The following is a 21,558-nucleotide window of genomic DNA, read 5'->3' on the forward strand; positions in this document are numbered from 1 at the left end:
GTTTAACTTCATGAAATAAATTGGTTCAACCATTCACCCAAATGGCTTTCCAAGATCAAGACTTAGGATTGCCAACTCCAGGCTGGGAAACTCCTGGAGTTTTGGAGGTGAAGCCTGAGGGCAGGCTTTGAGGAGCTGATGCATCACACTGGGCTACAGACCAGGATCCACTCTCCATAACAACCATCTTCTATAGGGGAAACTGATGTTTCTAGTCCAGTTGTAATTCCAGGAGATCTTCAGGCCTCTTCTGGTTCTCCTACCAAGACCCAAAGTATTTTAGAATGAGTTCTGTGACCTCGGAAAGTCTTTAACGTGTTTCTGGAACCGAAGTTTCCTCATGCTACAGAATTCTAAGATCTCTACACTCTAATTCCTATCACACCTTTCTACAGCATAAGATAAAGTTCTCTTTCTATGTCTATAACACCACATCCCTCTGAGTATCTGAACATAGCAAATCCAAGAGTCAGGCTGACTACCAAACACCTCTCACTTCTGTTTTTAATTTAACGCTGCAAAAAATAAAAGAAAAAAGGGTGGGCAGTTTCCTGCTTTGGTTGCAAAGGCTCTGAACTTTAGCCATTGTGATTTTCAGGCAGGGACAAATTCTGAAGGTGGGGTTTTATGATGAAGTCAACATTTCCCCCCAATTACGTGAGCGAGCATCATACTTAATTCACAGAGGGCAACTTCTTGTCAAGATGAAATAACAGGGGGAAAGGCTAAGGCTGTTTAGAAAATCATGTCCACTTTTTTTCTATGCTCCATTGGCAGAGACATACCATTCTTAAATATTTACAAGAAAAGTTCATGGGATGTCTGCAAAAGCAAAAAAAGGAATTGAAGACTTAATCCCATTTGATAGAAATTGGCTGGGCTGATTGTTTTAAGGCAGAAAAAAAAAATAAGACCAGGTTATGGTGTGAAACTGACTAAGGGAAAAAGAAATCAGAATCCCAGCAGCAAGGTAATTTCAATCACTGCTAAAGCTTTCCCCTAGATCACCAGGCACTGTGAAACAGTTTGGACTTGTTTTCCTCATCATAAATCGTAAAACAATTAAATACTGCCTTAGTTATGACTAAGATACTTTAACTTTGGTACTACTGTTTAAACTTGCATGTAAAAACTATTTAGGAATGGTCTGTTTAAAATATAATGTATGAGATGCCCTTATGAGCGATCCACGTAGTCCAGCATCTTGTTTCATACACTGCCAACCAGTTGTCTGGAGGGCCAACAAACTGGGCACAGAAGCCAAGGCCTTTCTCTGATGTTGCTGCTAACACTGGGTTTCAAATGTATATGTAACAGATAGCACTTGAAAAATGAGACTCTGAGCACAGTAAGAACAACAATGCTTAGTGAGGTGTTAAAATCCTCACTAGGCAGACATAGCAAGGCTTCTCTGAGCCCTGTGACTGGCCAGCCACTGCTGAGTGGCAATTGATACTGGTTGTGGGCTGGAGGGAAATCAGTCTGACTGAGAGTTCAGTCTGAGACTAGTCTGAGAGAAGTCTGATTTTGAGCTGATGCACTCCTCTGAGGAGAAACCCTAGTGAGACAACAGTTTCAATTGAGAGCTAATCCACACAGTGTCTGGTTTACTAGGGTAGTAATTTGGCAGAGAGGATTTGGATAGTCAGGTGATTGCACACATATTAGGACAAAGAGTAAGGTGAATCCTTCTAAGGAAGAGAGGTAATCCATGCCTAGTTGAAAGGGGAAATCAGGTGTGTATTTCCTAAGAGATATGTGTGAAGTTAGAGTTGCTAGGTCTGGGTTGGGAAATACCTGGAGACCTTAGGGGTGAAGCTAGCCAGGGGTGGGATTTAGGGCAGAGAGGGACCTCAGTGGAGCATAATGCTGTGTAGTCCAAGTTGAAAAGCAGCCATTTTGTCCAGGGGAACCGATCTCTGTCTCCTGGAGATTAACTGTAAAACTGGAATATCACCAGGTGCCATCTGGGGACTGGGATCCAGGGCCTGTGTATTCATGTAGCACTGTAATAAATAAAAATATGGCAAATTTCTATCCTGTAGACCAGCTCTGGGTGGTGTACAACATACTGCATATACAAATACATTTTTAATACATTAAAATAGAATTTAAACAATCTAAAATAGCAGTAAAATGACTTTGAATAAGCTGTTAGCAGTGTGAATGTCCAGGATGTTCATAGATCTAGGTCAAATCAGGCGGTGATCTGGATCTCCTAAGGCTGAATGGTGAATAATAGTATCTGGGAAAGGTGGGGCCCATTCAAGTTACATGTTTCATATGTCATCTGCCCCAACCAAAAGCCTGGCGTAAGAGCTCCGTCTTGCAGGCCCTGTGGAATTGTGCCAGCTCCAACAGGCTCTGGACATGTTCTGGGAGCTCATTCCATCAGGTTGTCCAGGATGGAAAATGTCCTGGTCCTGGTTGAGGCCAGATGTACCTCCTTGGGACCAGGGACCACCAGTTGGTTGGTACTGGCAGAGCATAATGCTCTTTGGGGGATATGAAGAGAAGAAGAGTTGGTTCTTATATGCCACTTTTTTCTACCTGAAAAATGGCTTACATTCACCTTCCCTTTCCTCCATTTTACAATGTTGGGAGATGGGCGGTACAACAAGTACAAGAAGTGACCAAAACCAAACAACCTCCCTTGCTATATTCAAGATGGAGCTGAAGCAAATACTGTGGTTTTGTTTGTTGGTTTTTTCTTGATGTATTTTTTAGGGTTGGCACATATAGCCTTGGCCTGGGAACAGACTCCTGTTTCTATGTACTTTTTCTGCCTCCTCCTTCCTATGCAAGTTCAAAAGGTATTCTCAAAATCTTGTTCCTGAGGAGGCATTCAGGGCTGTGGCACGGGCTGTCTCAGGGGTTATGAACGTAGGCTTGTTCCAGCAGGAGTCTTCTTAAAAGGAAACCACACAACATCCAGCTAGTCCAAGTAGGAAGGCTATGCAGGACAATAGTAGCACTAGAAGAAAAAGAAGAAAAGTTGGTTCTTATACTCCGCTTTTCACTACTCAAAGGAGTCTCCAAGCAATTTATGATCACCTTCCCTTACTCCCCACAAGGTAGGCGAGGTAGGTGGAGGTGAGAGAACTGTAACTAGCCCAAAGTCAGCCAGATGGCTGCATGCGGAGGAGTACAGTCACCTAGTTCTCTAGATTAGAGGCCACTGCTCTTAACCATTACACCATACTGGCTGTACTGGGAAGACTTTCCTCCTTGCCAGGAACTTGGGATTGTTTTGGCTGCTAACTCCTTGCTTTTCTGAATGCTTTTGTTGCATCTTCCTACCAGTGGAGGTTTTATGATGCCTGAACAAGTCCTTGGATATTGCCTTCCATGCCAGGATATTGCCTTCCATGCCTCCACTCAAGTTTCTACCAGGTAAAACAGCAACATCCTTATTTAACTTTTCCATCTGTATTCTCAAAACATGCTTTTTGGCAGCAGCTTCTCAGACTAGGTTGATGATCTTGTTTTTCCTCTCTTAATGTTCATTATAATTTGAGGAAGTATCTGTCACAGGACCTCGAATATGAAACATGTGAGAGCAAGAGATGACACTGCTCAAGATTGTTTTCTGCCCCCCCCTTTCAACTTCCTTATCCCTCCTAGCAACCACGTCATCCTCAAACAATCATGCAATGAATCAGAGTAACCTTTGCATTTCTATGGGGATAGACAAAGCAGTGTTCTTCCTGCTTCCACGCCTTTCTTTCCTTGCTTCTCAGTGGGAGTCTTGTCACTACGCTTGTTCAGGTAAGTTTTTACAAAACGGATTCCATTTATGGTAGATTTGCTTCTCTGTGAACAATTTGTCAGCTGTGGTGTGCCAGCAAGAATGAATGGAAGTCTTGGCATTCTGTTTGTGTTTTCTCTCTGAGATCCTGCCATCTATATTTGTTGAAATGATGCTAGCAATTTCTTATTTTCCCCCCAGGGCTTGTAGAACAGGTGTTCGGCTGGCTTCAAGCTGTCAATGCATGGAAGTAAATTTCGGAACTGGGGAGTTGGTGTTAGGGAGGGAACAAAGAAGTTATTTCTAAATTGAATGTTTCTTATGTGAGTCAGCGTGGTGTAATGCTTGGGGTATCAGGCAAGGATCCGGGGGACCGAGGTTCAAGTTCCCAGTCTGCCACGGAAGAATTGTTGTTGGGAGGATTAAAAGGGGGAAGGAACAACACGACATTGTAAACCATTTGTGGAGAAAAGTGGTTAAAATGTCTAAATAAAATCAGCATATAAAATATTCATCTTGCTTAAATAAGCTCTTTTTATTTCCACCAGGAAAAAATCATTGATTTTAGGTCTCCCCATGTTCATTATTTTCCACCTCCCTTTATGTAGCAGATTTTACAATTCCCACAGTAGAAGAGGTGAATCTTCGTGTTCATCCCTGATGGCATTATCAGTCTAGGCCTGGCAAAGGCATACATCCAAAGGTGTCCAATAAGTTTAATGGAGGTGGTCCATAGGACACTGAAGCTCCACTGCAGAATTCCTATTCAAACCCTGTGGCTCCACTAAATAATTGCCAGACCTTTTCAAGCCTTTGCAGACTTGAAGACTAGAAAAACTTTGAAAAGACTAAAATCTTCAAGCTGCTAAATTCAGCATAGCACTTGCTTGCAGTTGTTGAATAATTGCATCTAGCAATCATCAAGATTAGTTGTTTTTGTTCTGTATGGACGTGCCATTCCATTGCCTTTTACTCAATATATCAGTTCTTGGCAAATGGATGTAAAAGTAAAAGACTAGCTATGACCCTGTCCAACTCTATATCAGCTTTTTCAAATCAGAATTGTTAGCCCTGAACCTGGAGCCTCTAGCAATTCCTTAAGGACTGCCACCATCATCAGGTATAGTAAGACGATTCCCAATGCAGCCCCAGATAATTCCCAGCAGCCAAATATCAAGCAGTAATGAGCATCTTGTCCAGACTAAGTGATTCAAATAGTCCTTTGTTATTTAATAGAAAAGGCATCTCATCTGATGGCAACCAGCATGGTGTAATGGTTAGAGCATTGTATTAGGACTGGGGAGACCTGAATTCAAGTCGTCATGAGGGTAGCTTGCCGACTTTGAACTAATCTTTCTCTCAGCCTAGCCTGCTTCATAGGGTGATTATGAGCAGAGGTAGTCAACCTATGGACCTCCAGATGCTGGCAGGGGCTCGTGGGAATTGTAGTCCATGGACATCTGGAGGACCACAGGTTGACTATCCCTACTTATGAGGACAAAATGTAGGAGAACTGTGTTGGCTACCTTGAGAACCTTGGAGGAAACTGAAGAAGCTATTTCTGTCTTAGAAAGCCATCCAAACTAGGATTTATCCACCTCAAAAGGAACACTACCTCACTCCTGGATATGGACGTCCATTTGTTCACTCAAATAATTTCTTAGCTGCTGCTTCAGAAAACTGCTTGAGCCTGATTATAATAGACTGAAGACAGAAAACAATATTGGATTTAAAACAACCAAATAATCATAAAAGAAACATAAATTGAGCTTAAAAGATCAGGCAAAAATAAAATGAAGAGAAAATCCATAAAATGAATGTATTCCGTTTTCATTCTGCCCTTCCTCCAAGTTCAGGGTAGTGCATGTTGTCCTCCCCTCCTCCATTTCATCCTTGGAGGGACTTAGTGAGGGAGCTTAGCCTGAGAGAGAATGACTGGTCCAAGGTCACCAGTGAGCTTCATGGCCAACAGGGATGTCAGTCTTCAGTCAGACACCTTAAGCGCTGCATTACACTGGCTGTCATAAAACAGGGCAAATCAAATAAAATGACTAAAGTAAACACAACGCTGGTTGCTTCTTTGGGCTTATGCTAAAGCCCTGTAATATTTCAATGAGGAATAAAATACTATCATAAGGTATTTTCTGTAATACCTTTGAAAGCAAAAAACAAACTTACAGCTAGAAACTATACATCCTACTACTTTACAGGTCTCTGCAGGAATAAATTCAGATCTAAATAGTAAGTGTACACAGGATTTATGGCCCTGGGTTGAAGATGACACATGTGTAGACAATATATATATATTTTTAACTAAGTGCCCAAGGAAGACAGATTTCCCCCACTGCAACTGATGTCTCTGCAGCTCTAAGAACGCCTGCTGTCAGTGTGACCACCTCATGAAGAGGCAATTGGGCTATACCTCAGGGTATATTGGCTCTATAGGTATGAGAGGGTCTACTCTAAGAGGTGATATAATAATCAAAGCAGCTCTGTGATGGTTTGCAAACTTCTATACTCTGGAAATGCAAATTTGCTGGGCTTGGGAGGTGAGGTGGGGGGTAGCAATAGCAAGGCAAAGGTTTTTTGTACAGTTCACCTAAAAAAAACTCCTTAATTATTTATCTACCCGACCATACCAGTAGTGGAATAGTGGTATGAATTTGGACTATTTAAAATCATGCTCACAATGGGTGGATATCCGATTTACAACATGTACTAGCTCCTCTGACTTAACAGAATGACTCTCTGCTCACCAGAACACATTACAATCAACAAGCATAGCTGGTTCACAATCTCACGTGTCTCAGGAAAGGCCTATGCAGCAGTTATAAGCCTCTTTCAAGCAGCTCTGAATCGTGTGGCAACAATAAATCAAAACCCCCACTGGCAGATGATTGATGCCTGCAGCCCTGCTCTTTCCCAAATGTATATACTCACTGGAGGCTACAGAGTATAAAAAACAAAGGGAGCCAAGTCCAAGGACTACATGGATGAACAGATAGCTATCAAGTCACAACTGATTTAAGGTGATTCTCTAGGCTTTTCAAAGGCAAGAGATATTCCAAGAAGGTTTGGCATTGCCTGCCTCTCTATAGCAGCCCTGTAGCTCCCTGCTGGTCTCCCTTCCAGATACTAGCCAGGGCTGATCCTGCTTAGGTTCTGAACTCAGAGACTGGGCTATCCAGATCAGGGTAGTCCCACTGTGCTTTGTAATAAAACATTTGCTATACTGCTGCTATAATATGACACTGGGATAGCCTTTCCATTAGAACACTGGAGATTTGCTAATTCTAGCAGATAAAGGAATATTCCCTTAATTGAATGGAAATCAGATTTCTGTACATGATAAAAAAGTCTAATTCTAAAATTTAGGAAGACAGGATTAAGAAATGGCAACACACAGTCTATATTGGTCCCCTTAGCTATAAAAAGAGGAGATGAAACATGCTTGAAAATTAATGAGTAGATCCTAGGGCTCAATTTCAGGTCTAGAGCTTTTTAAAAGCAGAAACACTATTAGGGGGAAAGGGCGTACACTGAAATTTTAAGAAAAACCAGTAGACACTGGAGACTCAGCAAGGATTATGTTTCCTGTTATTTTAATAGTTGACTAAAATAATGCATTTCTGCAGGGGCAGTTATTCAAATTCTATTTTGATTGGTGACTGTTAGCCTAGATAAGTTTTGAAACAGATTAGGGTTTATAAATTCAGTGGTCTTAACACTGCAGTTCTTCACTGGCATTGCTTGTAGGAAGTCCCATTGAAATGTGAATAGCTTGCAGACACAGGGATGTCATGGAGGCAGTTCCCTGTAGCTCAGGACCATGCTCAGATTACATTGTGACCACTATCATCACTCAGCACACACACACACAGTTACTTTTCATTGCAGCATGGTCGCAGAAAGTTCACTGCTGTAGAAAGGGATTGTGAGCTCCTTGCATCAGAACTCTCACAGAATGGACCCTGTGAAATTAGTCACATGCCACATTCTCCATTGACTTTAATAACTTGACCAGCTTCACATGGTTTAGATAATTGTGGGATCAGTGATACTACTCAACATTCTTTAGATGCTGCAGTGGGTGGGGCTAGGTGTGTAGCCCCATTTTTTTTCTGAAGGCAACAGCTGCCACTGCTGCAGGTTTAATTGTGGACACAATTGGTTATGTCTAATATTTTACAATGTAGGCAAAAACTATTGCACCAGTTCATTGTTACCAGATTCAACAAGCCTTATTCTAACTCATACTATTTACCCCAATACATTTTCTTTTTCTACAAAAATTCTACAAAATTTTTGAATTCTATTTTCAGCATTTATATTTTGCTACCTCTCAAAGTAGTAAAAACTAAGGTAAATGTGTAAAGGTTGCATAAGACACAACAGTCCTTAGTATGGGGGCATATTTAATTTTTATTGCAGAAAGCCAAAGCATTTGTACTTTTTAGGTTTCATAAGTATATCCTACAGTAGTTTTATATGCTAAGAAATGAACAATACACTGTATGCTACTAAGTAGTGAAATAAGTTTAGGCTTAGTAAGAAAGTATTGGATATATTTCTATTTAACGTCTCTATATACAGGAAACTCCCTCCTCCCTCAAAAGCACCCACTGTCCATAGATGAATGTTTGGCCTTATGGGTTTTAATAAACTTAATACTTCGGCTGAACAGAGATCACTTCTGGTAATGTATGTGAATATATTTAGAGGAAGGTCCATCCTAAAGGCCCATGATGAAGCATTACTGGAATTAAGTAGGTTTGAATAGGAGACCAGCTGCAAACCAATGCATGCCATACATTTACTTTATATCCCATCTTTTCTCCATAATGGGGACCTAAAGCAACTTAAAATAATCTTGGCCTATTTTATTCTCACAACAACGCTGTGAGGTAGGTTAGGCTGAGGAGGTGATTAGCCCAAGGTCATCCAATGGGCTTCCATGGCAAAGTGGGAATTTGAACCAGTATCCTCCCAGATCCTAGCCCAGCATTCAGAACATCACCATGGTTATCATTTCCATGACTGAAAGGCAGGATCTACATCTAATGAAGTAATAACCATAGCTTACTATTGCATCACATCATCCTAAAACCATGGCATGAGAACTGCTATGACAGACAATATATAGTTTGGGCTTTTAACCCTGCTGAATTACCTGATGACTAATGCTCATAAAGTTGACAGATCTAAAAGCTGAATTTTTGGGCAATGGGTTTTAGGAGAGCCTAAATACTAGTAACTTGGAGATATCGTGGTCCTCCAATGCCATTTCCAGTTTGGTTTTTTTGGGGGGGGGATTTCTGAAATTATTGTCATATTATTCTGTATGATGGACTTTAGGAGAGAGTGGCTGTGTTTTTTCAACCACATGGCACCAAAATTGTAGGAGACCTAATATGTTGCCTGTCAACATTAAAGACCCAAATTTCAAGCGAATAGTCCCAGTTATCTGAACAAGGTGCCCTCAGCCATCCTATTTCTCTCTATTGTTTCTAAAGGAGGGAAACCAATAACAAAATGTATGAGCAACCACAGGCCAAAAGCATCAAACTGTGAACAAAACCAGAGAATTCCTGTAGGGCAGGCTTTCTCAACTAGGGTTTTCTAAAACCTTGGGGTTTCTTGACAGCCCTGAAAAGGCTTCCCGAATGGGTTGGAGTCAATTTTTATATAGTTTAAGAATTTGTTAAACATTTATCAGGTGACTAAGGGCAAGGCCCTTTGTATTCAAGAATACAATGGGTGCTAGAGCTTGGCAGTGGGAAGAGGAAGGGGAGGAGTTGTCCAGTCTGTAAGGGCATGGGGTTGAATGTGTGTGTTGTGTGGGAGGTTGTGGTGGCATGGTGGCAAATGAGGGTAAGGGTGTGGAGATATGGGCATCAAGAACCTGTGGTGTGGAATGTTCATTGAGTGTCGGGGAGTTTTGGGAATTTTGGCATAGTGGTTACAGATGAGCTTTCCAGAGCCATGTCCTCAGATATGTGAAGGGAAAATCAGACTGGAGACTCTTCTTAGGGGAAGATTACATGGCAACCAATTCCTCCCAGTTCTGCGTCATTTCCCTTCTTGTATGAATTAGGCCACATTCACCGAAATGCCCCTCAGCCCTAATACACATAGGGTAGACACAGTACACAGGTGTCCACCCTGTTCCTTCTGTCTCCCATGTTTTCACTGTTGGTAAAATGTTATGTGCCCACATGCTTCTTTCATGGTTGCTCTTTAGAAGAACGGATTTTTGTACCCTATTGCTTACTACCCAAAGGAGTCTCAAAGCGGTTTACAAACACCTTTTCCATTTGTCTCTCCACAATAGTCAACCTGTGAGGCATGTGGGGTTGTGAGAGATCTGAGAGAACTGGGAATGAGCCGCAGTGACCCAGCAGGCCTCAGGTGTCTCAAAGCATTTTCCAATCATCTTCCCTTTCTCTCCCCATAGCAGACTCCACATGAGGGAGGTGTGGTAGCGAGCCTCACAGGGAAGCTGGCAACCCTAAGAGGAAGACTCTCTGTGCACAGCAGTCTTGACCTTAGTAAGGTTTTTTATACTGTTTTTTTATTTGCCAGGCCAATAAGTCTTTTCAGTTACTATGTGTCTCCAGACATTTACTTGTTCTCTATTTACAGTTTCAGGCTGAAATATTTATTTAGATCTTCCTGCACTTTCCAGACTCACAGGATTGATGCTGGTCTGCCTGTCTGCGCCCCAGAATACAAACAGTTGCTGGTAAGGGCTGGCCATAACCCATAGGCCAGGAGGGACACTCCTGCACCACTCCCTACCAACTGCAGGCAAAAATGGCTCCTTTGAAGGCTGGACTCTGAGGCATTGGACGATTTTGAAGTCCCACCTCCAAACCTCCAGGAATATTTCCAACCCAGGGGTAGCCAACCTACAGGTGTGGCCTGGAGAGCTCCGGTAATTACAGCTCACCTGCAGAGTATAAAGGTCAGCTCCCCAGGAAAAAAGGGCTACTTTGGACAGGGTTGTGGGAGAAGAAACATTTAAGGCTTCCCACACAGGTTGTTGTTGAATTGAAAGACTTGAGGCCTACTGCACAGGGTTGTTGTGCAGATGAAACAGAAGACAAAAGAGCCAGTTTCCTCTGCAGAATAACGCTGTGCAGTGGCTGCAAATCTGCAGAGTTGCAAAGAAGAAAGACACATGGCTTGGCTGTGTCTAACCTCCGGGCAGAGCAGTATTTTAAGTGAGAAGGGGCTTTTCTGTGGCCTCCCTGTCAGCCAACTGTTTGGCAGAAGGGGAAAGTCCCCCCTCCTCAAAAGGAAGGCCCTCAGGCTCCCCTGCGTTGCTCTTGGAAATGCCTCCTTCCCTCAGTCAGGGCCTGTCAGAGGCTCCTTCGCAGCAGGCCTTACGGGAGCGGGGGAGGGAACACACTCACCAGCCTCCTGCCAGCTCTGTCAGGGTTCTGAGGCAATTTACAGTTGGACATGACAGTTAGGACAGCCTTGGGTCGAAAAGGGATGGCACAGCCTGTCCAAGCCTCTGTTCTCATCCCCCTTGGCAGCCCTGCTGACCTCCTCTCCCTGCGTTGGTCAGGAGCAGACTGGCAGCCAGACTGGGCTGGGTGAATAGAATTTTGGTCTGTCCTGATGAGGGGCCAATAGGAAGGCGCTTTGCGTGCCTCCCCATTGGCTGCTTGGCCCTGGATGGACCCTCTGAGTTTTTATCCTGGACAGGGCCCGCCCTAACTCCTCCCCATGTGGCCTTACCCCTTTTATTTAATACCGCAGGAGCAGTTAAAGATATGACCATATATGGACATGTCAACCTGCCCCTGCTCCCCATGGCCAATGATGGGCCTAGAGGAGATGGGAAAGGGAGGGGCCCTGGGTGGGCATGTACTCAGCTATGCTTCCCCACCATATTCTGCACAATTGCATCACTTCTGGAGTTTCTTGAAACCTGAAGAATGTTTCAGGGATTTCTGAACTGTAAAAAAGTTGAGAAAGGCTGCTTTGGGGCCACAAACCAATGTGACAAGCCCAACACAACAGCACTTCAGTGCTGGTACTCTGGGCCACTCCCACCCCATGAAGACAAAACATAGCAATAAAACATATGCATGAGTTTCGTTTTAGACACTTTTATGGGATCTACTTGTATTTGTTTCACTGTAGTGGAATTTACCTACATATAACCCACTTATAACTCACCAACAGGAAGATCAGGGAAGCTGAACTGTCCATTCTAAATTACATGATGCCATTAACTTGTCACCCCAAGGAGAGGATACCATTTTGGGGGGAAAAATACATAATTCAGTTTGTGACTACAAGTTTTTATTTTGTAAATTGCAGTTATAACATATTAAAATAGAAAACATTATCTGCTCAAATACACATAGAAAATATGAATACAGTTATAAAATACTGAAAATATTCAAGCACCAGAACATTGAGTCTATTTATTGGCATAGATACTCTAGGAATATATTTTCAAAAATGTTCAATAAAGTGCAAGTCAGTCTTCAGATTTAGTGATAACCATTTTTAAAAATAGGTCCAACTTTGAGACTGGAATGAAGCATTATTCAATTTTAACATGTTTACATAGACTATAAAAAAATTCAATTGGCTTTTGAGATCTCAGATCTGATTAGAATGTGAACTGGCTTTTTCTTTAATATACAAAGGTTAGACAGAAGAGAACCTTGCAACAGCTTATACTTTTAGTCTAACTCAGAACAGGCCTATGAGAAGAAGCAGCAGCATTTAAAGATGCATCATGCCTACATAAAGCCTCAGTGCACAGCACTGAGATCTTTCTGCATCATAGAAGTCTAGAATGTTTACGTACAATATGATATAGCCTCCAATGCCTGCAAATAGATGTAATAACAGCAGATCTGTTGATTTAAATCCAAACTTTCCCCAATTGTACAGAGATGGCATGCAGATGACCAGCGCAGCGCCTGCCTTCCTCAGCTTCTCCCCCTCGTCTTCAAACCCTGTAACTCCTTTTCCCACCAGCTTGATATAGACCCATGTTGGCTGAGAAAATATCCTTGGATCTTAATCAAGAATTAAGCAACAGGAAGGGGAAGATGGTTCAGCTCCTCTCACCCATATATTCATTTTGTTCTTAGAATACCCTCAGCCTCAATCTCATGCAATTGGGGTCTAAATGGTGATTGTAATAAAAATGTTCACACTGAGGCCACAATTCAATGCAGTTAAGCACACTTAACAGTAACAATATCAATATGTTTTACTGCGCTGAACTGCAGCTTAACTGTACATCAATGACTAGTAACCATTTTTTGCAAACCTGAGACAACAGCCTGGAGTGAGTAGTCCTATGCAGTTGAGGCACTTGTGGAGACACAGAAAAATGTGGAATGAAAATGTTTCCCCCCCAGGCTCTTCTACAACTGTTTTTGTCTGGCTAGAATCTGCCAATTCCACTGCAGGAGCCAAAGTCTGCTTATGCAGGGACTTTTGCAAACAGGAACAACTGGTAAGTGCAATTAAAGAGGCCTGACTGCCCTCAGAACATCCCCCCTTCTCCCCCACCGAGAGACATGCAGAAGCACATGAGAAGCTCCTGCATTTGCTAGAATCTGGATTACGGCCAATGGGATTAAAGAGAAGTAACTAGGAGCAGAACTGGAGATTAGTAGAGAAAGGGCAAACCAAGACTCCAGTTATTCTTCAGGAGAAACAAGCACTCTGAACTGCTCTCAGAAATGCAGGCATGACTTTTATTACATAGCCTGATCTCAACCAAATTAAAATGGCTTAACATCATCAAACGTCACAACAGAAGTTTTATAGGTTTTTTTTTTTTTTTAATTCATATGACATGACTAAGGTTGGAGTAACGTTTACTCAAATTTCTGCATTTCTCAGGCAAATTCATGTATCTTTTAGACCACCACTAAAGTAGTGTGTACTACTATTTTCTGTGTCTTTAATGTTCCTGCAGCTCTTTTTTCATATCACATCATTAGTAGCAAAAGTCCAAATATATACACATTTATATCAGCCTCTTGTGCTGGCAGGAGTACCTTTGTGCCAGAGGAAAGCTCTACCTTTAGCATTACTAATATGCAGGATCCAGCCCAATATGTGAAGCTTGACTAACCAACAGTTTATGACACTCTACTTGCTGCCCAGGAGTGATAAGAGACACATTAGCGGCCCTTCAACAAGAAAACAGTTGAATAACTGAGGCCCAAAGGGGGCCATTTCTGACAAAGACAGTAGAGTTGCGATCCTACCCTCTGATTCATGCTGTAATAATAGTCTAAAAAGCTGTTAACTGGTAGAACTATGCATTTGGGGGTGGAACTAGAAGATTAACATTCAATGAAAGTAGTTTGGCATAGGATAGCTGTAATAATTCTGGAAAATATGAACAAGACTGCCCCTCTACAATTCTTCCATTCTAAATTGCATATTATGTATACCCATATACTTTATATACAAATATAGGAAACTATCATTTACGTTATTACCAATGGTACACTTACATGAGAGCAGAAATGTTAACATTTTATGTACATTATTAAGTCGTGATACATATTCTAAGATTTACTTGACAGAGGAAAAAATGTTAAGCTATAAAATGTCTTTAGCTCTAAATTGGTGTCCAGTGAAACTGACTACTTTAATAGCTTTTATTTTCTCTTCCTCTTGAACCATCAAGGGTTGTTTACTGTTGAATAGCATGGCTCAATTTCATGATTTTCAGCTTGCAGGGAAGTCCATCCAGATCTCCTGCTGGGCAGTTCCTCCAACCACTATCAGTTCCTCTCACACCGAATTACTTAGGCAGCATTTATTGTACAGGGCATTGCAATTTATCTTCCCTGAATGCATAAAATGTAGAAATAAAAGGCAGCAAGTAGCAACACTAACCCCATAGTCAATTGCTGGAGCCAGACACAGTGATCAATCCGTTCCTGAAGTCTTTTGTTACTGTTTAATACTTGCATTAGCTGGGGAAAGAAGGGGAAGGCACATGGGTTAAAGTATTATGATTCGGCCCACACTCTGTCTGCAGCTAGGGACTGCCATTTTACTATCCCACGCAGAGCCAAGCTATTCCCCCCCCCAAATTGCAATGGTGCAGTTTGCCAGTCTCCGTCTCAATACAGCTTATTGTGTATACAGCAAAGTCCACAATAATTTTTAGACACTTGCAAAAACACAAAAATAAACTGAAGCGAAACTTCAGTAGAGGCTGTGACAAAGAAGATACATTTTAAGGGGAAACATTACATCTATTTGTATTTGGTAGACAGAAACAAAGGTAGTATTTAGCTGAATAGATGTATTTTGTTTAGTTATTTAGACCCACTTTTCCTTCCCCAGCTTCAATGCTATTTCTTTGATATGTCTTCCTATAGTGGCTTGTTGCGTCTATCACCTGACAGAGCTACCAGGGAGCCACACGGCCTGTAAAACGAAGCTCTTCTGTCAGGTCTTTGGTTGAGGTCAGGGCTAGGAACCTCCTTAGGCTACGCAGTAGTATCTAGCATACCCCATCCCGGGAGATGGGTGGAAGGCTGTGGGGGGGGGGGGATTATGCCACCAATCTTGTTTTATGCTTTTAGCTCATGTTCTATTTGTTTTGTTTATGGGATGGAGGATTTATTGTGTTTTATGGGATTTTGTATATTGTAACCCGCCATGAGTCTCCAGAGGAACTCCGGAGAGTGGTGGGCTAAAAATCTAATAAACATAAACAAACAGTAAGGTGATCTGCATAGAATGCCGCCAATACCAGGCTGGTATTTCAGATGCAAGTTATAAATCAATATGCACAACAGTTACCTGTAGGTGTAGATCTTCATTGCTTTTTGCAGGAACATTAAGGGCATTCTCATTTATCGTTAAAGTTGAAGGCTTGCTGCTTTCTATAACATGACATCTCAACCTGAAACATTAAAAAAATAAATAAATCACACAACAGTGATACTCAGTGTACTTATAAAAGCCTGAACTGGTATTCTTCTGTTCTGAGCCTTTTCCATTGCATGGCTATGATCTCGGTCAGCACCTGCTCCACATATTCAATGACTCTGCTCCCCACCCCCCCACCTCTTTTGCAGACTGAGAAGACAGAAGACCACGGAACACCTGCCCAGGCTGTATAACAAGCTGCCGAAGAATCAACTAGCACAACAACAAGTGATCTGCATAGAATGAGGACAATACAAGGCCAGGAACCCTTAATACTAGCTAGCTGGGTAAGGGCTAGCTAGGGAAGGTGACAGTATCTAACAGATGTAGTTAGGAGAAAGAACCTGGGATGTGAAAAAGAAGTTGTACCATCAATCGTGCTTACCCAATAGGATATATAACCAAGTGGGGAAAGAGTACCACATTCGCTTGCATATATTCCATAGAATATGCAAGACATGCTTCATCTCAAAGTAACGATGTGGTGAGCAGCATCTATTGTCCTTTCTGTGCTATTCCTTTCCAATTCCCAATTCCAATTCCAATTCCCTATGCCATTTATAGCCTCATGGTAGTGGGGATCATTTATATGGGGACTGGAAACTGAACAGCAACATTCCCAGGTGGTGTTTTACTCTAATAGTTGCACAGAACCTCGTAATATGTATACTAATAATGACCAGTTACATTTCCACTTCCACTGTGCCATTCGGAAGTGCTAAAGAATGTACCCACTAAATGCTCATATGCTTGAAATTAACATTTGATCATCTTCTGCTAAAACACACATGGAACACATTCATATGTGTGACCACATTTTAAGCTATGCCGTCATTTGAATGTCAACAGGAAATTCTTACCTGTGTTCCATCACCTTGTTTCTTGGAACTTCTTTCCAAAACTGAGCCAATTCTTGAGTTCCTGTTCCAGAGCACTGATCCATTTCTGCTGCCATAATCAAAAAGCGGTCTTGCAGGGAAGCTGTACAACCTGCCCAAAAAATTATCAGTAATATGTCAATGTCAATTTTTTCCATATTTGGAGTTAATCAGTACTATAATTAAATACAAGAGCCTCTTGTGGCGCAGAGTGGTAAGCGGCAGAAATGCTGTCTGAAGCTGTCTGTTCATGAGGCTGGGAGTTCAATCCCAGCAGCTGGCTCACATCTGACTCAGCCTTCCATCCTTCCGAGGTCAGTAAAATGAGTACCCAGCTTGCTGGGGGGTAAACGGTAATGACTGGGGAAGGCAAACCACCGTGTATTGAGTCTGCCATGAAAACGCTAGAGGGCGTTTTCCCCAAGGGTCAGACATGACTTGGTGCTTGCACAGGGGATACCTTTACTTTTACCTTTTATAATTAAATACAGTACATGGAACTTATGGAAAATTAACAAGGGTTTAGAGACCAAGAGTACTGACAAGCCTTATAGATAATTTGTCCAGTTAATAGATCACAAGGAGAAGGCTAAGACTGAATTTCCTGCAATTTTAGGATCTTGCGCAAGAGGCTACCGCCCAACACAGTTGAATATATTATTGTGCCATAAAACATGTATAGGGGTTCCACAAGAAGTGCATATTTCCAGGCAGTCTTGCAAGATGAGAAAAAACTGAAACTAAGACTCCTGCAGCTGCATCTGTAAGCAGGTTATTTGAAATCTTTCTAAGTTACGTGGCCAAGCAAGAAATTGGCCCCAGCTGCGCATCCAAACAGCACATGACTTAAATAATACAGAATTTACATCAGCATCATTGATGCTTGGAAGCTAGAAGTGAGCCACTTGGCCATTAAAAAAAAACAGGAGTTAAAGATCAGCAAGTATACAATAATGGAGTAAGCAGCGTTCAATAGACTGCGAAATGGAGCTCTTTATGGAATGTCAGTGCCTATATTCCCTTTCCTATTCCACTCACTGCACAAAGGAACAAAAGACCATACGGACAGATCACAACTGGACAGACCCTCAATGACAGTGAGTTTCACAATTTCGAAGGTTTCAATCAGACTTCCCGCCTAGTACATGTACATGGGATTGAGGCCATAGTGAAGGAAGCATGTCATAGCCCTGTTTATTTCACTCAAAAAATGTTGTTTAAAAACTTGCTTTCTCACTTACCACCATGCAGAGAAACTACTATATCTAATGATGTGCCTGGTTCACAGCTGCTGTTACTTGGCTTTACTCGGTACTTGTCAGGAGCAGTCGTTCTCACCTAAACATAGGGGAACCATCATTAAACTCTCAGGCTGCCTGTTCAATGCTTTAATTTCTTAATACATGCTTGGCATGGCAGTCTAACTTCCAACATTACACAAGAAACATTAAAATAAGGCTTGCTTACTACTCCACCCCTTTTGGAATGTCAGATGTGATTCCCGGGATACTAAGAACACTCAAAAATGAAGGAACTTCATTCCAAGTGAGTTTACAACTAGTGGATCAATCAGTTAAGTCCAAGTACTCTGGCCTAATTCCTTTGCGGGCAAACATTAAGACATGAAGATATCAGAATGCTCTGTAACACCTTCGACCATATACCAGGGCTGCACATTAAGGACAAGCATGGACAACATATGACCAGTTTAGACTAAAATTTACCAGTTCAAAAATGCCATGAAGGTAATGCCGCAGCATCACACAATCTTGCTTCTCTCACTATCCTTCTTCAAGTGCTGAAACAACCCTCCATTACCATTTTCTGCATCAGGCCCCCATGACTATTTTTAAACTGGTAAATAAAATGGTGTCAGCCATGGGTTGACCCCATGCCGGCCAAAGTGCGTAGTTTGGTCCTGTTTCTAAGCCAGACAGCTAGATGAATCTCAAAACTGACAAACAAAGAAGGAAGGGGTAGTAGTTTCCCATTTCTCCTCAGAAGCTTGAATTGCCTTCCAGATTGATAGTGAGTTTTTCAGAAGTTAGGTGAATAGCTGATCAACCACATTTCACAGTAACGAATTCTAAGTGAAGTTACATTGTATGTATAATGAACACTTCTTTTGCTGAAATGCCCAAACCTTTGCTTCACATACACCAGTCAAAGATCATACAAACTACTGGAATTTTACACATATTGTCAACCTAAAGGAAAACAATGGAGAACTCATCTATATTCGATGACCCAATTGCAGGGAAATTTCTAATTGTTTAACACCTCTGCTCGCAACCCCAACAGTTCAAAAAACCCACAAAATAATAATTTGAGGAAAAGACATTTGCATAAGTCCCCTACTTTGATTAGCCAGAGACACCCTCTTTCCATGAAACTCTTAAAAGAAGGATTTAGCAAGGAAGCTTCTGTCGGCTTACAACTATGGCTTTTGGAAAGCCTGTTCCATCTACAAAGCAGCTGTTATAATCAAAGAATACATGTATATTTAGAATTAGCTAGAAACCTATGCTTTTGCTTTCTTAAGCTCCGTATTTCATTTTCAGTTTCTCTTATTAGTCTACCTCTATTTCTAGTTAGAATACATTTTTAAAATACTTTCTTAGCCTGTAGGGAAAACTTAGTAAAAACAAAGATCAGGGCTATCCATTCAGTTCACACTACTTAATGTTCAGCAACGGCTAATGATGGGGAGGCAAGGCAATTAACCTTGCTGGGGAGACTAGAATTCCTGATTCCTTCTGGTACGGTCTTTGCCCCAGAGCAAGCCTGGACCTCAGGTAGATGACATGTGAGAGACAAAGGCCACAAAGATGTAATCTCCCAGCTCCCAACAACACAGGATCTTAAGGAATGGCATACTGGGCATAAGGCCACTGTGTGGGCCTGTGTGCACTCCACAGGTGATGCCGGGCACCTTCACAAGTATTTCCTTTCCTCTGGTCTGAATTCACTATCAAACATCATCATATGACATTGTCTAGTTCTAGTACACTGCAAGGGATCCTCTTTCACATGATCCTTCACATGAGCAATAATTGTAATGTTTTCCTAATGTTTCACAGGCAGCACTAGAAAATGAGGGAGATGAATACACTAAGTTAATGAGATCACGATTCTGCAACTGAAGAATCTACTAGAAAACTCCTCTAAGTTGAAAAAACAGAGCTATAAAACAATAACAAATTTGTAGTTATAGCCCTTCCTTGCACAAATTCTGAATAAAAAAGCACAAAGTATTCCAGCCACACTGATTACAGCATAAACATAATGTTATTTACCTTAAATGCCACTGTATTTTTAGTCACATTTGTTAGAACAATCAAGCATTTCTTTTCTCCTGTTTCTTTGGACCCAAAATGCAGTTCCTCTGCTGGACTAGTGGAAAATAAACACAGCAAAGTATTTTACATTATAGTCCTGCAAACCTCCAGGAATTTTCAAAAATAAAGGTTGTATTTATTGCAGTGTCAGTTATAACAGGCTTTAAGTTGATCATTAATCCAAAGATAAATCTGCAAAAGCATCTTTGGACAGATATAACAGTCCTTCTTGCTCGCCTTGGAAACCTCTTGCTGGGGTTGCCATAAATTGGCTTCAACTGGATGGCAACTTACACACACACACACACACACACACAGTCTATGGGAGTCTCACTTTACTGCATTTTGTATTTTCTCCCCACCAACTATGAGGCATTCATTTTGTATTCTAGAATCTCAAACATATTGAAAAGATATGCCTTATTTACAAAAATATACATGAATCTGACAGTAGTGGAAGGATAGAGAGAGAGGAATCTTCGCCCAATTTCTTCCTCTTCACTGTAGCCCCCCCCCCAAATTTCATGGTGCATTTATTCATAAGAGCTCCCCTTCCTCAACTTCATTCAGCAGAGGATTTTTTGCAGGGGGGAAGAGAAAATTGCTTCTGCAAGCACCTCCATAAGATTCCTTAGGTAAGTATATTTTGAATATGCTTAGTACTATGATGCACCATTAGTTCATCTAATCTAGCACTGCCTATACCAAACACCAAGATCTTTCGCAAGCCCTTCCTCTCAAGATTTTCAGCTGACGACTGGAGTTATACATTAAAAAATTGGATCCCAGGTTTAATATACTTCTGGCAGGGATCCTCAAATACTGAAATGGCAAAGCCTTAAGGATACACCTTTTCCACCTGGCACGTTCATCTAGGCAAGAACCTGCTGCTTTTATTTTTATTCCACAACAGAAATATCAGAGCTTTGCATGATATAAACAACACACCACAAGGAACAATGGGTAACCCTTACTTCTCATAAAAAGTTAGCCACATCTACGACTCTTGCAATGAACCTCTCATTTGTTTTACATGAGCAATTTACCTAGCATAGCACATACACACTAGGGGTGCAAATCTTGGATTAGGTTTTAGTATGATACACATGGAATAACTGTAATCTACAATACACAATAAAACCTACTCTCAGATTTCAGAATGCAGCTTAAATCAGAAAGTGAACGCTAACCATTTTCAGCTTGCCCAAAACCAGAATACACATATTTTATCAGCAGAACAAAGTCTGAGTCCAGTAGCACCTTTATAAGACCAACAAAGCTTTATTCTGGGTATAAACTTTTGTGTGAAAACACACTTCTTCAGAGATTAGTTTTGCATAAAAATAATTTATAGTTTTAATGAGACTCCTGGTAGTTATCAAAAACATTGAGCATTTTCATTACACATCACTTTTTAGGAAGATACATCTCACTGAACTTGATCACCAAGCACAGAGGCACTTTAACCCATGAAAACAGCAGACAATTTACAGGCATTTCCTGAACAATGCTAATCAATCTACTAATTAAACTGGAGCTATCTGCTAATCTGTATTTGCTTTTAGTTAAATGATGATATCATATAGCTCTGCTTTGGCAGCGACCACAATCTTGTAAAGAAAGAGAATGTTAGGAATGAGTCCTTCTTCCA

At 41.4% G+C, this 21,558-nt stretch overlaps 1 protein-coding gene and 1 long non-coding RNA gene across 3 annotated transcripts in view; one reads left to right on the forward strand and one right to left on the reverse strand.

Moving 5' to 3' along the window:
* The first annotated feature begins 3,675 nt into the window (after positions 1 to 3,675).
* On the forward strand, positions 3,676 to 15,882 carry LOC143840110 (uncharacterized). Its single transcript, XR_013232029.1, has 4 exons — positions 3,676 to 3,768; positions 10,203 to 10,296; positions 10,391 to 10,490; positions 15,841 to 15,882. It is a non-coding gene; the product is annotated as an uncharacterized LOC143840110 (long non-coding RNA).
* MOSPD2 (motile sperm domain containing 2) overlaps positions 12,048 to 21,558 on the reverse strand; it is a 32,961-nt gene continuing 23,450 nt past the window's right edge. For both annotated transcript variants that reach the window (XM_077343191.1, XM_077343190.1), the window contains exons 11-15: positions 19,866 to 19,962; positions 17,811 to 17,907; positions 16,552 to 16,681; positions 15,563 to 15,665; positions 12,048 to 14,724 (exon numbers count right to left, since the gene is read on the reverse strand). In XM_077343191.1, the coding sequence (XP_077199306.1) occupies positions 14,587 to 14,724; positions 15,563 to 15,665; positions 16,552 to 16,681; positions 17,811 to 17,907; positions 19,866 to 19,962 (565 nt within the window). In that variant the 3' untranslated portion in view covers positions 12,048 to 14,586. The remainder of the gene's footprint in view (positions 14,725 to 15,562; positions 15,666 to 16,551; positions 16,682 to 17,810; positions 17,908 to 19,865; positions 19,963 to 21,558) is intronic.

The sequence above is a fragment of the Paroedura picta genome, chromosome 6 (assembly GCF_049243985.1).
Source record: "Paroedura picta isolate Pp20150507F chromosome 6, Ppicta_v3.0, whole genome shotgun sequence".
NCBI lineage: Eukaryota > Metazoa > Chordata > Lepidosauria > Squamata > Gekkonidae > Paroedura > Paroedura picta.